This window comes from Leucopleurus acutus, assembly GCF_964270905.1.
Source record: "Leucopleurus acutus genome assembly, chromosome: 13".
Lineage (NCBI taxonomy): Eukaryota > Metazoa > Chordata > Mammalia > Artiodactyla > Delphinidae > Leucopleurus > Leucopleurus acutus.
In genome coordinates, this window is record NC_139155.1 from 59,455,778 (window position 1) to 59,469,455 (window position 13,678).

At 39.6% G+C, this 13,678-nt stretch overlaps 1 protein-coding gene across 3 annotated transcripts in view; it reads left to right on the forward strand.

Annotated features, from left to right (window-relative positions):
• Nucleotides 1-13,678, forward strand: part of PTPRM (protein tyrosine phosphatase receptor type M) — a 752,167-nt gene that overhangs the window by 315,920 nt on the left and 422,569 nt on the right. For all 3 annotated transcript variants that reach the window (XM_082853409.1, XM_082853410.1, XM_082853411.1), the window contains exon 6: nt 13,427-13,601. In XM_082853409.1, coding sequence (XP_082709535.1) covers nt 13,427-13,601 — 175 coding nt within the window. The remainder of the gene's footprint in view (nt 1-13,426; nt 13,602-13,678) is intronic.

The following is a 13,678-nucleotide window of genomic DNA, read 5'->3' on the forward strand; positions in this document are numbered from 1 at the left end:
CCGCAAAAAAAAGAAAAAGAAAATTATGTTTTTTCTGTGATAAGAAGTGATGTCCACTAAGCACAAAGGACAAGTGACAAACTAATGGAGTTTCTGTTTATCCTGAAGGTTTAGAAGCTGATGATTGCTTTCATTCAAGAATAGTGTAGTATACACTTTCCATGTCTGGGTGTATGATTATTATAATAGTTATTCAAATGTTGCTACAGCTTGGGGCTGCTACCCCTGGCATATTGCTCCGCTTTCCCAAATTGCAGTTTTTCTTCTACTGTGGTGGCATCTTTACAATATAGTGACTTGATGCTTTTGCAGGAGGTGAATGACACCTGGACAAAATGGTTCTTTGATTCCTATAGCTTTGGAGTATTTATAAGCCAGCAGCAAAACCATCTATTTTTCCTGGGGAAATTATGATGGTTAAAGTAGTCGTTCAAAAATACAAAAACGAGAGATTTCCTTCTAATTGCTTCTTAGAATTATTTTCTTTATTTATATTTTTTCTTTTCTTTTTAAATACTGAATATAGTTCTCTGTGCTACACAGTAAGTCCTTGTTGGTTATCTATTTCATAGAGACTAGTGTGTATATATTCATCCCAAACTCCTATTTTTATTTTTATTATAGAAATTATAAATGTATACAGAGGTAGACAGAATGATGTCATGAATTCAATATACCCAGCATCCGACTTCAGAACCAACAATATGTGACAAGTTACTTCCTCTGTGTGTCCACCTGCTCCCCCTCTGATGATTTTGAAGCAGTCCTAGTCATCATATCATGTAACTTGTAAATGTTTTCTAAAACAGGAGTTGGCAAACTTTTTTAGCGAAGGGCCAGATAGTAAATTTTGTAGGGCACAGGGTCTTAGTTATAGCTCTTCGTCTCTGCCATTGTAGCAGGAAAGCAGCCACAGACAACACAAAAATGGATGAATGTGGCTGTTCTCCATACAGCTTTATGTATGGACACTGAAATCTGACTTTCATGTCATTTTCATTGTCACAAAATACTATTCTTCTTTGGATTTTTTTCAATCATTTAAAAAATGTAAAAAACATTCTGAGCTTGCGAGCTGTACAAAACAGGTGGCAGGATGGACTTAGCCTCAAACCCCTGCTCTAAAAGATAAGGGCTCTTAAAAAAAAATAGAATGATCACCGTGTATGCCCTGCGAAACCAGTGTTCATATATCCTTGGCTGTCTTGTGGCTTTATTTCTTTTAGCAGCTGTTTCATTTGTGATTGCAGTAAGGTTCACACTTTGCAATTGGGTGGTGAGTGTCTTAAGTCCTTTTTATCTTTAGACTCCCTGTTCATTTCCCTCCATTTGTGATGGTTGTTATTGTTGTGAAAAGTGGGTTTGTCCTGCACAGTCCTCCCGTGTTTTGAGTTTTGCTTATTGCCCTATGGTAGCGTCATTTAACGTGTTCTGACTGCTGTGTTTCTTGCAAATTATGTCTCCTTTTGTGATGTTATCAGCCACTGATGATCATTCCCAGGGTCATTAATTCATTCAGGGTTGCAGAACCGTCCCATTCTCAGTCCTTCTTTGTTTAGTCACTAGAATACTTCTAAAAAGAAAAAAGCTCTCCCATTATCAACCATTTGGGTATCCTGGTATATAAATCGTAAAGGGAAGGTGGTATTGATACTTGATATTTTTGTCCTTTTAAGCAAATTGTCAAAAATAGTGAGGTAGTTCACTGGTAGTTCACAAGTGACCAAAGGGGTTATTTAGTATTATTGTCATTGATGTCATCATTGTCATCATCAACCTGTGGATATAAACACATTTGATGAGTTTCGATCCATCGCACTTATTATCTTTATTGCTGCTCAGATCTTCCACCCCTGAACAGTGGGGTTTACCTGACCTGGACCATCTCGATGGCTTTCTTGCTTTGTGGTGTAACCATATGTTCCAGGCTTGTATTTTCCACCTTAATGACCTAGAATTGGCTGTTTCTCCAAGGAGCGCTGGTTCTTTTTCAGGGGGAACTGGTAATTAGAACTTACAATCTGATCACAGAGTTGCTTATTCCTACTCATTATTGTTTCTGGATCTTCCCACCCTATGGAGCTGGGATATATACGTACGCACACATACACACATTTAAGAATAAAGCCTGTCCTGAGATCGTATTAACAATTCAAATTCAGAACTACAGGGCTTTTAACCTTTATCTTGCGCCTTTATCTTCTTTCACTATGTTTTCAGAAAAGAGTTGTATGTTTTAAGGCATATTGATTGGGGAAAAGTGACGTTCTTAGCCTTGTTTATGTTTAACTAGCCTTGCCTCTTAGATTATGGACAACTCAGTAGGTTTTGCCATCTTCCTCATGGTCAAGTGCTGTTATCACAGTTTTGAAGTAAACAGGGTCAAGTCTTAGCCTTGCAGACCCAAACCTTTAACCCAACAGGAAATGTCAGTCAGCATCAGGTTCCTTAGTTTGATGTGGCTAGATTAGTCCCGTCAACAGATTTTAAGACTAAAGAACTTCTAATTTCATTGGTATTTCTTTTTTTTTTTTTTTTGGTATTTCTAATTACTGCATTCATTATATATATCCTATATTATTTGGATGAACTTTTAAATAAAATTTAAACACAGGTTGTTAAATATTATTCATGTATTGTAAACATATATTGAACTATGTCTAAATATCAGAATGAGGTTCTAAATTTTTGTAATCAAATTCTTTACTTGAATATGCCTATAAGACTATCATATGTTCGAATAATATGTTACTTTGGCTATCTGTATACCCATTAGCCAGTTGAAGAATACATGTCAATAGATATTCACAGTATATAAGAACTTCTGGTTCAGTATTCCAAGTTGATAAATATTTGTGTTAGCTTGGTTATGGGATAGAAATCAAAGGTCAGTACCATCTGAGTTATTAAAATTTAAAAATACATGGGCTCCAGAATGTAGACTTGTTGAGGTATTCAGTTATTATTGGATTTAGATTACAGGAAATGTTTTAAACAAAATTATTCCTGGCTCTGCTGATACTATTAGTGATCCCAGTGGTAAGAATTTCAACCGGTATCTTACAAATGGGCATATTTGAAAGTGGAGCGAGACGGACTATTTTCTCTATTAAAGAAATGAAAGTGCGGTTTAATCCTCACCCGTATGGCTAAGGAGGGGCGAATGGCTCTCCTGTATCTTCTCTTGGCCCCTGCACTCAGAGTGGCTCCAAAATGGGATTCATTTGCTCCCAGCGCTGCTAACTACCCAGACCTCAATTTCTTTCAATCATTGCTCTGATTATTGCAAAACTCTTTCTGAAAGACTTAATATGTATCTTTTTTTGCTGGTAAATTACTGCTCATTTAGAAGTCCTAGAGTTAGTCCACTGCAGAAAGAAGGTTGGAAGTCTAATTTAAATAACTATCAGGACTTCTTTTCAGGCTTGCTCAAATTGAAATGCACGCGTGTTTGAAAATGCTCTTGCTTTTCTAAAAAGCTGCATTTAACCCATTAAGATCATTTCCTTGCAGATTTGGCCGTTACGGTTGTCTCATTAAGTTGACAAAAGATGGGTCAGCGGTTTCTTTAACACCTGGACACCTGGTGACGAGCTCTGCCTGGAACCGGGGATTTTGTCCTGAGGACTCGGAGCCTCTCTTATGGGGAAACTCATATTCTAAAGAACAATCGCAGTCCCATCCTTGGTGATGCCTCATTGTCCTTCTGTAATGCTATTAAGAACCAGCTCTCCAGTCCTTGTCAGGGCTGCCTCTTCTAACTCTGTGAAATTGAGAGAAAACTGCCTGACAAAGGTGCTGTCTCTACCCAGTGGACATTTTCATCATTTTGTTTTGCGGGAATAACAGTCTCCCCATAGTTTCCTTGCTGCTCAGGGGTACCCCAGGTTCTGAGCACATTGTCATGTCTGGTCCTCCCTGTCGTGGGGAGAGGCAGACAGGGAGAGGGACTCCGCCCTTTCACATCGTCCAGCATCAGAGAAAATGGGCCAGCCATGGTTCCCTGCCTTCCCTGTTGAATTCTGACCTAAGGAAGAGTATCTGGGGACCAAAAGGCATCTTAAAAATCAGTCTGTTCAGTTACCCATTCAGTGCCTAAATCCCTTTAAGTATTACGCAAGATGGAGGAGATATGGGGACATATGTATATGTATAGCTGATTCACTTTGTTATAAAGCAGAAACTAACACACCATTGTAAAGCAATTATACTCCGATAAAGATGTTTAAAAAAATGGATATATATATATATATATATATATCTCCATTCTCTTTCAGATCCTTTTCCTTTATAGGTTATTACAAAATAGTGAGTATAGTTCCTTGTGCTATACAATAGGTCCTTGATGGTTATCTCTTTTTTATATAATAGTGTGTATATATTACTCCCTAATTTATCTCTCCCCCACCACCTTTCCCCTTTGGTAACGTAAATTTGTTTTCTATTTCTGTGGGTCTATTTCCATTTTTTGAATAAGTTCATTTGTATCCTTTTTTTAGATTCCACATATAAGTGATATCATATGATATTTGTCTTTCTCTGTCTGACTCACTTCACTTAGTATGATAATCTCTAGGTCCATCCGTGTTGCTGCAGATGGCATTATTTCACTTTTTCTATGGCTGAGTAATATTCCATTGTATATATATGACACATCTTCTTAAACCAATCATCTTGACACATGTGATCTGAGAACTGGGCTAATACAGAACCGACAGGTGCTGTTGGACCTGCTGAATGTATTCAGCCTCAGGAAACAAGACCAGGATTAAAGTGTGAATGCCAGGATTTCAAAGGGAAAGAATGAATATGGCCCTCAGAAGCGCATCTTTTTCTGGCGTTTGGGCACGTGATCTGTTCTCGTTTTAATCCTCCCCCCGTCCCTGTCCCCATGGTCTTTGGTCCTTTTCTTGGGGCGCCCCCTCCTCTCCTGTCCTGTCACTTTCCATCTGGCACTGGCATCGCCCCTTCTTTCTCTGCGGGTCTCACTTCTTCCTCTTCCTTTTGTTCTCTCCGTCTCCCTGCCTCTCCCTCCCGCCTTCCACAGACTTTCCTGGTTTGTTTCTCTGCTCATCTCATTCCCCTTACGTGTGGCCTCAGTGGTCGACAGTCTTCAGGCAGCTATTCTGCTCATGTTTTCCAAGTGGGATTTTCGACTTGCATGAAATTCCTGGTGATGCCACAAATTTAAATGAGTCAATCTGAGTAATTAATCTTATAGATATTTAAATTTTGCCATGCTTCCCTAATTCTAAATATACATTTTAGTAGTGCTACATGCTCTTCAGTTAAATTATCTTAAGCACACTTAATCTTACTTAGTTTGGTTTGTATTTTCCATTTTTGGGAATATCCACTTATGGATACTGAATATATGAGCCTCAAGGAGCAACCTTGCCTGATGGAAAGAGGTCAGAGTTAGACAGCATCTCATATAGTATTATAGGGAATTTATCATTCTTCAAAATATTAAAAGTGGGAATTATTTTAATTTAAAAATGCTATCGAGGGCTTCCCTGGTAGCGCAGTGGTTGAGAGTCCGCCTGCCGATGCAGGGGACACGGGTTTGTGCCCCAGTCCGGGAAGATCCCACATGCCGCGGAGCGGCTGGGCCCGTGATCCATGGCCGCTGAGCCTGCGCGTCCGGAGCCTGTGCTCCGCAACGGGAGAGGCCACAACAGTGAGAGGCCCGCGTACCGGAAAAAAAAAAAAAAAATTTGCTATCGATTAAGAGAATAAATGAATTTGTACCATAAAAGGCATGCAGTACCACAGAAATAGATTCTTCTGAATATTTGATCTTTTACCCAAGATAAGCTGATTTTTCCCCCCTATTGTATTGGAAATATTAATAAGAAAAGGTCAGTGATTTAGGCCAATTCCCTGTCCTGTTTGATCTGTTTGTAGTATTTAAAAGGAGTTGGAAAATAACTTGATTTTAGGAGCCATTTGAATTCCCATTAAAAAACAAAAATTTTTTTTTAAAGGAAGGTTTTATTTATTTATTTATTATTTATTTTTTTGGCTGCCTTGGGTCTTTGTTGCTGCCCGCGGGTTTTCTCTAGTTGCAGTGAGTGGGGGCTACTCTTTGTTGCGGTGTGCGGACTTCTTACTGCGGTGGCTTCTCTTGTTGTGGAGCATGGGCTCTAGGCACGCGGGTTTCAACAGTTGGGGCACGCGGGCTCAGTAGTTGTGGCTCGTGGGCTCTAGAGCGCAGGCTAAGTAGTTGTGGCGCACGGGCTTAGTTGCTCCACGGCACATGGGATCTCCCTGGACCAGGGCTTGAACCCGTGTCCCCTGCATTGGCAGGCGGATTCTTAACCACTGTGCCACCAGAGAAGTCCAAAAAACACAATTCTTATAAATAGATAATAACTCTCTATAGAGATTTTTAGGTTATTCATCCAAAAAAATAACCTTAAAATTTTTATTCCCTTTTGACCTAATAATTTTAGGAAATAGGGATTGTCCTAAGATCATTTATAATAGTGACATATATAAATAATTTAAATGTGTAGCAATAGAGAACTACTTATATAAATAATGGCTACAGCCATACAGTGGAAAACATTAAAAAGCATGTTTTTGAAATTATCTAATGCTATGAAAAATTCTACAGATATCACAAGAAATTTAAATGAAGAGATCATATACATAATCATATATATCTTATATTATATATATATCATATATTATGATATATAATATATGATATATATCATATATATGCTATATATATATAATATATATCATATATACATAATATCATATATTATATATATATAAAACCACTATTTCAAATTTTATTTAAATTAAAATGATCTGTAACAAAAAGTAAACTAAACCTTGCCAATGCTTATTCTTTTTCGTTTCTTTTCTCTTCCTTTCTTTCTTTTTTTTTGGTATAATTGCCATTCTACTGGGTATGAAGTGATATCTCATTGTGGTCTTGATTTGCGTTTCCCTAATGGCTAATGATGTTGAGCATCTTTTCATGTGCTTATTGGTCATTTCTGTATCTTCTTTGGGGAAAATGTCTATTTAAGTCCTTTGCGCATTTTAAAATTGGATTGTTTGGTTTTTGTTGCTGTTGTTTTGCTGAGTTGTAGAGCTTCTTTATGTATTCAGGATATTAATCCCTTATGAGATAAGTTATTTGTAAATATTTTCTCTCATTCTGTTGTTGTATTTTTACTCTCTTGGTAGTGTCCTTTGATGCACAAAAGTTTGTATTTTGATGAAGTCAAAAGTTTACCTATTTTTTTCTTTTGTTGCCTGTGACTTTTTTGTTGATTTCTTTTGTTGCCTGTGATTTCTTTTGTTGCCTGTTGCATTGTATTTAAGAAATCAATTCCAAATCTAGGATCATGAAGCTTTCCCCCTATGTTTTCTTCTGAGAGATTTATACTTTTAGCTCTTAATTTTAGGTATTTGATCATTTGATTTAATTTTGTATAAAGTGAAAGCCAACTTCATTGTTTTGCACATGGATGTCCAGTTTTACCAGCACCATTTGTTGAAAAAAGTATCATTTCCCCATTGAATGGTCTTGGCACCCATGTCAAAAATCCACTGACCAGACCTGTGAGGGTCTATTTCTGGGTTCTCTATCCTATTCCATTGGTCTATGTCTGTCCTTATGCTAGTACCACACTGTGTTTTGATTACAGTAGCTTTGTAGTAAATTTTGAAGTTGAGAAGTGTGAGTCCTCCAACTTTGTTATTTTATTTTGGCTACAGTGACGGCTTTTGAATAGAACTGTTGCTAGCCCATAAGACCTAAACTGGCCTTAAAGATTTGCTGTGTAACTCTGACAAATCAGTATTCATGACTATTGCGCATCTCTGAAAAGCCACAGGGGTTTTCAATATCCTGATATTCATTGTATTACTGTCCTATTGCTGCTGTAACAAGTTACCACAAACTTAGTGGCTTCATTATCTCACTGTTCTGGAGGTCAGAAGTCCTGAAATAAGGTGATGGCAGGGCTGGCTCCTTCTGGAAGCTGTAGAGGAGGATCTGTCCTTTGTTTCTGCAGCTTCCAGAAGCTTCCTGCATTTCGTGGCCCATGGTCCCTTCCTCAGTCTTCAAAGCACTTGCTTCTCTGGTCACATCTCCTTCTGCATCTGACCTTCCTACTTTGTCCTACCTTATCATTACATTGGGCCTACCTGGATAATCTAGCATAATCTTCCCATCTCTAGATCCTTATTTTTTTATTATTATTTTTTGATGGTGCTAATATATCCTTTAATGGCAGAATGTGGTAATTATTGAATTAATTATTGCTAACATAGTTTTCAAATGAAAAAAGAACAGGAAAAAAAAACACAAATTAAACGTGACACAACCTGACCAAACACATGTCAAATTACAGTTTCAAGGTTATTTTACAAAATACCTCCATTTATACCATAGATCCTTATTTTAATCTCATCTGCAAACTCCCAGGTTCTGGTGACCAGGGAGTAGACATCTTTGGGGACCGCTATTTTGCCTACTACGATTACAATGACTGGGCAGTGTTGCTGACAGAGGGGCACACAGATCCTCTAAAATATCCTTTTATTTTTCCCTGTTGGTATCCCTTGTAAATAAAGATTCACTGTCCAGTTGTAAGGATCAGGTATAAGTCTGTTAATATAACAATCTCACATTTCTTTCCTACCTATGGAACGTTTTTCCACTGAGACTATGACTCCTAGAGTCAGCAAATATTAATTGAGCTCTATTCCCTGTGCACCCATGTCCACAAAATGAATACATCTGTTTCATGACCTTGAGGAATTTATAATCTACTAGAAGAGAAAGATGGTACTGCAGTGTAACCCACTTTTAAAACTTTTCTTTCTTTTTTATTTAATTTTTATTTTATATTAGGGTATAGTTGATTTACAATGTTGTGTTAGTTTCAGGTGTACAGCAAAGTGATTCAGTATATATATCCATTATTTTTCAGATTCTTTTCCCATATAGGTTTTTACAGAGTATTGAGTAGAGTTCCCTGTGCTATACAGTAGGTCCTTGTTGATTATCTATTTTATATATAGTAGTGTGTGTATGTTAATCCCAGCCTCCTAATTTATCCCTCCCCTGACCTTTCCCCTTTAGTAACCATAAGTTTGTTTTCTATGTCTACGAGTCTGTTTCTGTTTTATAAATAAGTTCATTTGTATTGTTTTTTAGATTCCACATATGAGTGATATAATATGATATTTGTCTTTCTCTGTCTGACTTGCTTCACTTAGTGTGATAATCTCTAGGTCCATCCATGTTGCTGCAAATGGCATTATTTCTGTCTTTTTTATGGCTGAGTAGTATTCCATTGTATATATGTACCACATCTTCTTTATCCATTCATCTGTCGATGGACATTTAGGTTGCTTCCATGTCCTGGCTATTGTATATAATGCTGCTATGATCATTGGGGAGCATGTATCTTTTCAAATTATGGTTTTCTCCAGGTATATGCCCAGGAGTGGGATTGCTGGATCATATGGTAACCCACTTTTATAGATTATATTTCCCAAATAGCTTTAGAATCCCTCCCTTCCTATCTCTCATCCCTCCTTTTGTCATGTGTTACTATGATTTTTGCAGAAAATACAGCCAGTTTCCTTGACATCAGTTGGGCTCCCACACTCCTTGCTTTGGGCCTTTACTGTACCCACAGATGTGCTCACGTCACCCTTTTGCCAAAAATCCTTGTGTTCTTGGCATCAGGATAAACTGTAACCCTCCACAGGTCCTATTCCTGGGTGTGGGCTCTACCATTCCAGCCTCATCACCTGCCATTCCAGGAGCACATTGTGTTCTAGTGGAATAGAATAAACCTACCGCCCCACAGTTCAGCAGTCTTGGCTGTTGACTTTTACAGAGCTCTTCTCACTTACTGGCTCCATTTTTCCTCCTTCACTGCCCGAGAAAGTCCTGTGCATCCCCAGTTCTGGCCTCAAGTCATGCTTTCTAGAGAGCCAACCCTCACCCCCCCTCGCTGGTGAGGAGGCTCTTTTTCCTGGGTTTACTCTGTCAGGCAGTTCCTCGGTCTGTAGTGTAATTAGTGCCTTACCTGTCTATTTTTCTAACCAGACTATGGATTCAATTAGGTAAGGGATGGTTCTCTTAACCCCATGCTCCCTGTATATGTAGAGTGCCTGCCTCATAAAAGATGTTTATTAAGTGTGGGTTGAATGAATGCTTGGATCCACCTACGTGTGAATGATGTAATAGAAAATACCTGCAGATTGAAGCAAGATTTATGATAGCATGTGGATTCTAAGCTAAAATGATTGCTAGCTGCACTCTTCTCCTTTCTATATACTGTTTCTCTTGAAGAAGCTGAATCTAACTTTCTGTGTGATTAAATACATGGGCTTAAAAAAAAAGTCCCATTCCTGAGAGTTCATGTGACTCATTGGAGTTCTGTAAAGCTGTTAGTTTGAAGCTGTTTATTTTAAAGGATAAATTTGTGGCATGAAGTCAACAGCTATGAAGTAAAGCTCCTCTCAACATATATATGAATCCAACACAGAGGTTTTCTTAAACTTGACTGCCCTCAGTACATCCTTGAATACTTGTGAGGGATCCATAAGGGCATACTTTAAAATTCTTTTGAATAAACATTCTTTTGAGACAGGCTTATTTCATTAGGACAAATATTACAAGATGACTATAGAAGTATATTCTTACAAGATTCATGCCACAAGTAAGTAAATAAATAAGTAGATAGCCCTTTTGTTTTTGTCATTGTTAATAAACAAAACAAATAATTATAAATGTGAAGTATGCCTTTCTTCAGGGCTCTTTTTTCTTTTTCAAAACGAGATTAGGTTTTTTTTCAGTCTGAAAAAGACAAACTTAATTTTATAGAATAGTAGATCTAAGGTTACTCCTAGTGGTAGAGTTTAATTATTTATTATATTTATTTGGGGGAGAGGATGGGAGACAATGTATGAATACAGAGAGAAATACTTTCTCCTGTTGTATTAATTAATAATGCTGGATTGATGTTGTTTTGTTTAACTTCTCAGTGCCCTTTGTCAGACCAAATTAATGGGATTTAGTAATAAAAAAGACTCACATAGGATATATAAGGTATATATTTAATGTCACATTCAGATCTATGACTCTTTAAGCTATTAACAAGGCTGTTTTGACAGCTAGTACTAAAGATGGTGGGAACTATTCTTCCGCGGGCCCGACGTTTCCTTCGCTGTGGCAGGAACTGTACTGGCGCAGTACCGGGATGCCTTGTCTTTTTCCACGCGCGGCTGCTGGACCGGAAGCCGGGAGCACGCCCGGCCCAGCCCCTCCTGCGGGGGTTCCCTCCCCACAGCAGCCCTTCCTCCATCCTGCGAGTTTGCCAGCAGCACCCCACGTGGGGGGCCGGGGATGGTGTGGTTTTACAGTGCGGCCCGTGGCTGGGTGGGTGAGTCTAATTCCGTGCTTCAGTTCTCGCAAGCCGATGGTTACCGCGCATCGGCCGTGTTCTGCGTATTCTGCAGGGCCAGGTCCACGGGTACTAAACGAGGTGTTTGACAGCCTGTCCGCCTTTCTTCTTGAACTCATCCCTCAGCTGGTCCAGAATCCGGGCAGGGACTTGTGGTCCCGAGCATTAGGCAAGTGTCTTTGGGCATGTGTATCTTTAACTTCTCACAACTGCCCTGACAGTTGTATTGTCCCCTTACAGATGAGGAAAGGGGGGCCCCAGGAGCATAAATCACTCTGACGTTAGGTTTGGCACCCTGGTCCGTCTACTCCCAGACTCATGTCCGTTAGGACATACTGACAAAGAAAATATCACAGCAAAATCTTCTAAAAGGCTGTGCTTAATATAAATCACTGAGTTCTACAGGTGAGTTTTATTATTGGTAGCCTGGCATGTTCATACCTATGAACACAAACATTTTCATACGGTCTGCGAGTCCCTGAATGCACAGGTGCGCGCCCACCTCCCCCAGGCCTCTTGTTCTCTCTCCTCTGACCGGGCCACTCCTTTTCTTCCACCCTCCCCTTTGCCTGGCAGTTCCTACTTACCCTTCAGATCTCAGCTCCAATGTCACTTCCTCAAAACGGCACCATATCTAAAGACGGCCTCATTGTGATTTCCGCCAGCCACCTGCCCTGGCCATCATTGGTGATCATGCATCCATTTCAAGCCTGTATTCCCCAGCAACTGAAGCGCTACTGTGAACACTGGGGCCACTTTTCTGTTGTCCACTGTTGTGAGCCTAGTGTCCTAACACAGTGACAGCACGTGGATGGCACCCAGCATGGTTGCTGGGTGAATAATTGGACATAATGCTTGGTGTCGTGCATTTGACTTAAGGTTTTTGCCCATTGTTTTCTCCTTCATACTTGCAAACAACATGTTAAGGATAGCCTCTTGGGCTTCCCTGGTGGCGCAGTGGTTGAGAGTCCGCCTGCCGATGCGGGGGACGCGGGTTCGTGCCCCGGTCTGGGAGGATCCCACGTGCCGCGGAGCGGCTGGGCTCGTGAGCCATGGCCACTGGGCCTGCGCGTCCGGAGCCTGTGCTCCGCGGCGGGAGAGGCCACAGCAGTGAGAGGCCCGCGTACCACAAAAAAAAAAAAAAAAAAAAAAAAAAAAGATAGCCTCTTTCCTGATAATTGTAAGAAAAAGAATATAGGACTGAAATCTATCATCTTTCTTGAGGCTTTAAACTGTGGGAAGCATAGAATGGATTTCCAAGTGTGCGTAACTAAGGACTTAATTAATGTCTCCGGGATAGTGTAAAGACAACACTGTTCCAGTGTTGGAACCTGCTTTGTGTGGTCCTGAGCCGTGGGATGTGCAAAGGAACTTCTCTCCTAGCGTTTCAGTGTCAGGCAATATTAAGCACCTACTTCTGCTTGGTTCTGATGGCTCCAGGAAGAAAATCCTAAAGCTGAGACTCATCCTTCAGAACTTATGCTAATACCTACTTACATTTTTAATGTAGCTCTTGATAAGTTGTTTATCAGTTCATGTATAAAATGAGGTCAGTCATAGGGTAGTGTGCGAATTAATTTTGTTTCCAAGCCAAGTATAAAAAAAAATGATTACGTATTACAGAAAGACTAAATGTTGATAGTTGGAGAGCAAAATGAAGAATTTTTCCATGTGCTTTTTCCTCTCCTCCTGTTGAGGCAGAATAACATAATGAACATTTTAAAGGGGCAAAACCAAAGACATTTCTGAACACTTAATTTTGCATCCCTCAAATCCTGAAAGTGTTGATCGAGGCAGAATTTCAGTTTCTGGGCACCTGTTTTCCTGGAACAACTGCCATGGTTAATAAACCGTGGAACCAAGATCTGTAAGGAGGTAACATCAGTAACATCCATTCTGTGCCTTCAGATGTCTTCCTGGTTCCATCTGACAGCTGATATTGTTTCTTTCTGCTCTCCCCATCCCCGTGTTTACAGGGCATTGATGTACGGGATGCTCCTCTGAAGGAAATAAAGGTGACTAGTTCCCGGCGATTCATAGCATCGTTTAATGTCATGAATACAACCAAACGAGATGCTGGAAAATACCGCTGCATGATCCGAACCGATGGAGGAGTTGGCCTATCCAACTATGCAGAATTGGTAGTTAAAGGTATTTAATGTTATTTTTATACCTCCAAATAGTCTATTAAAGGAGACATGTGGGATGGTTGTGAGTTCATGATTTGT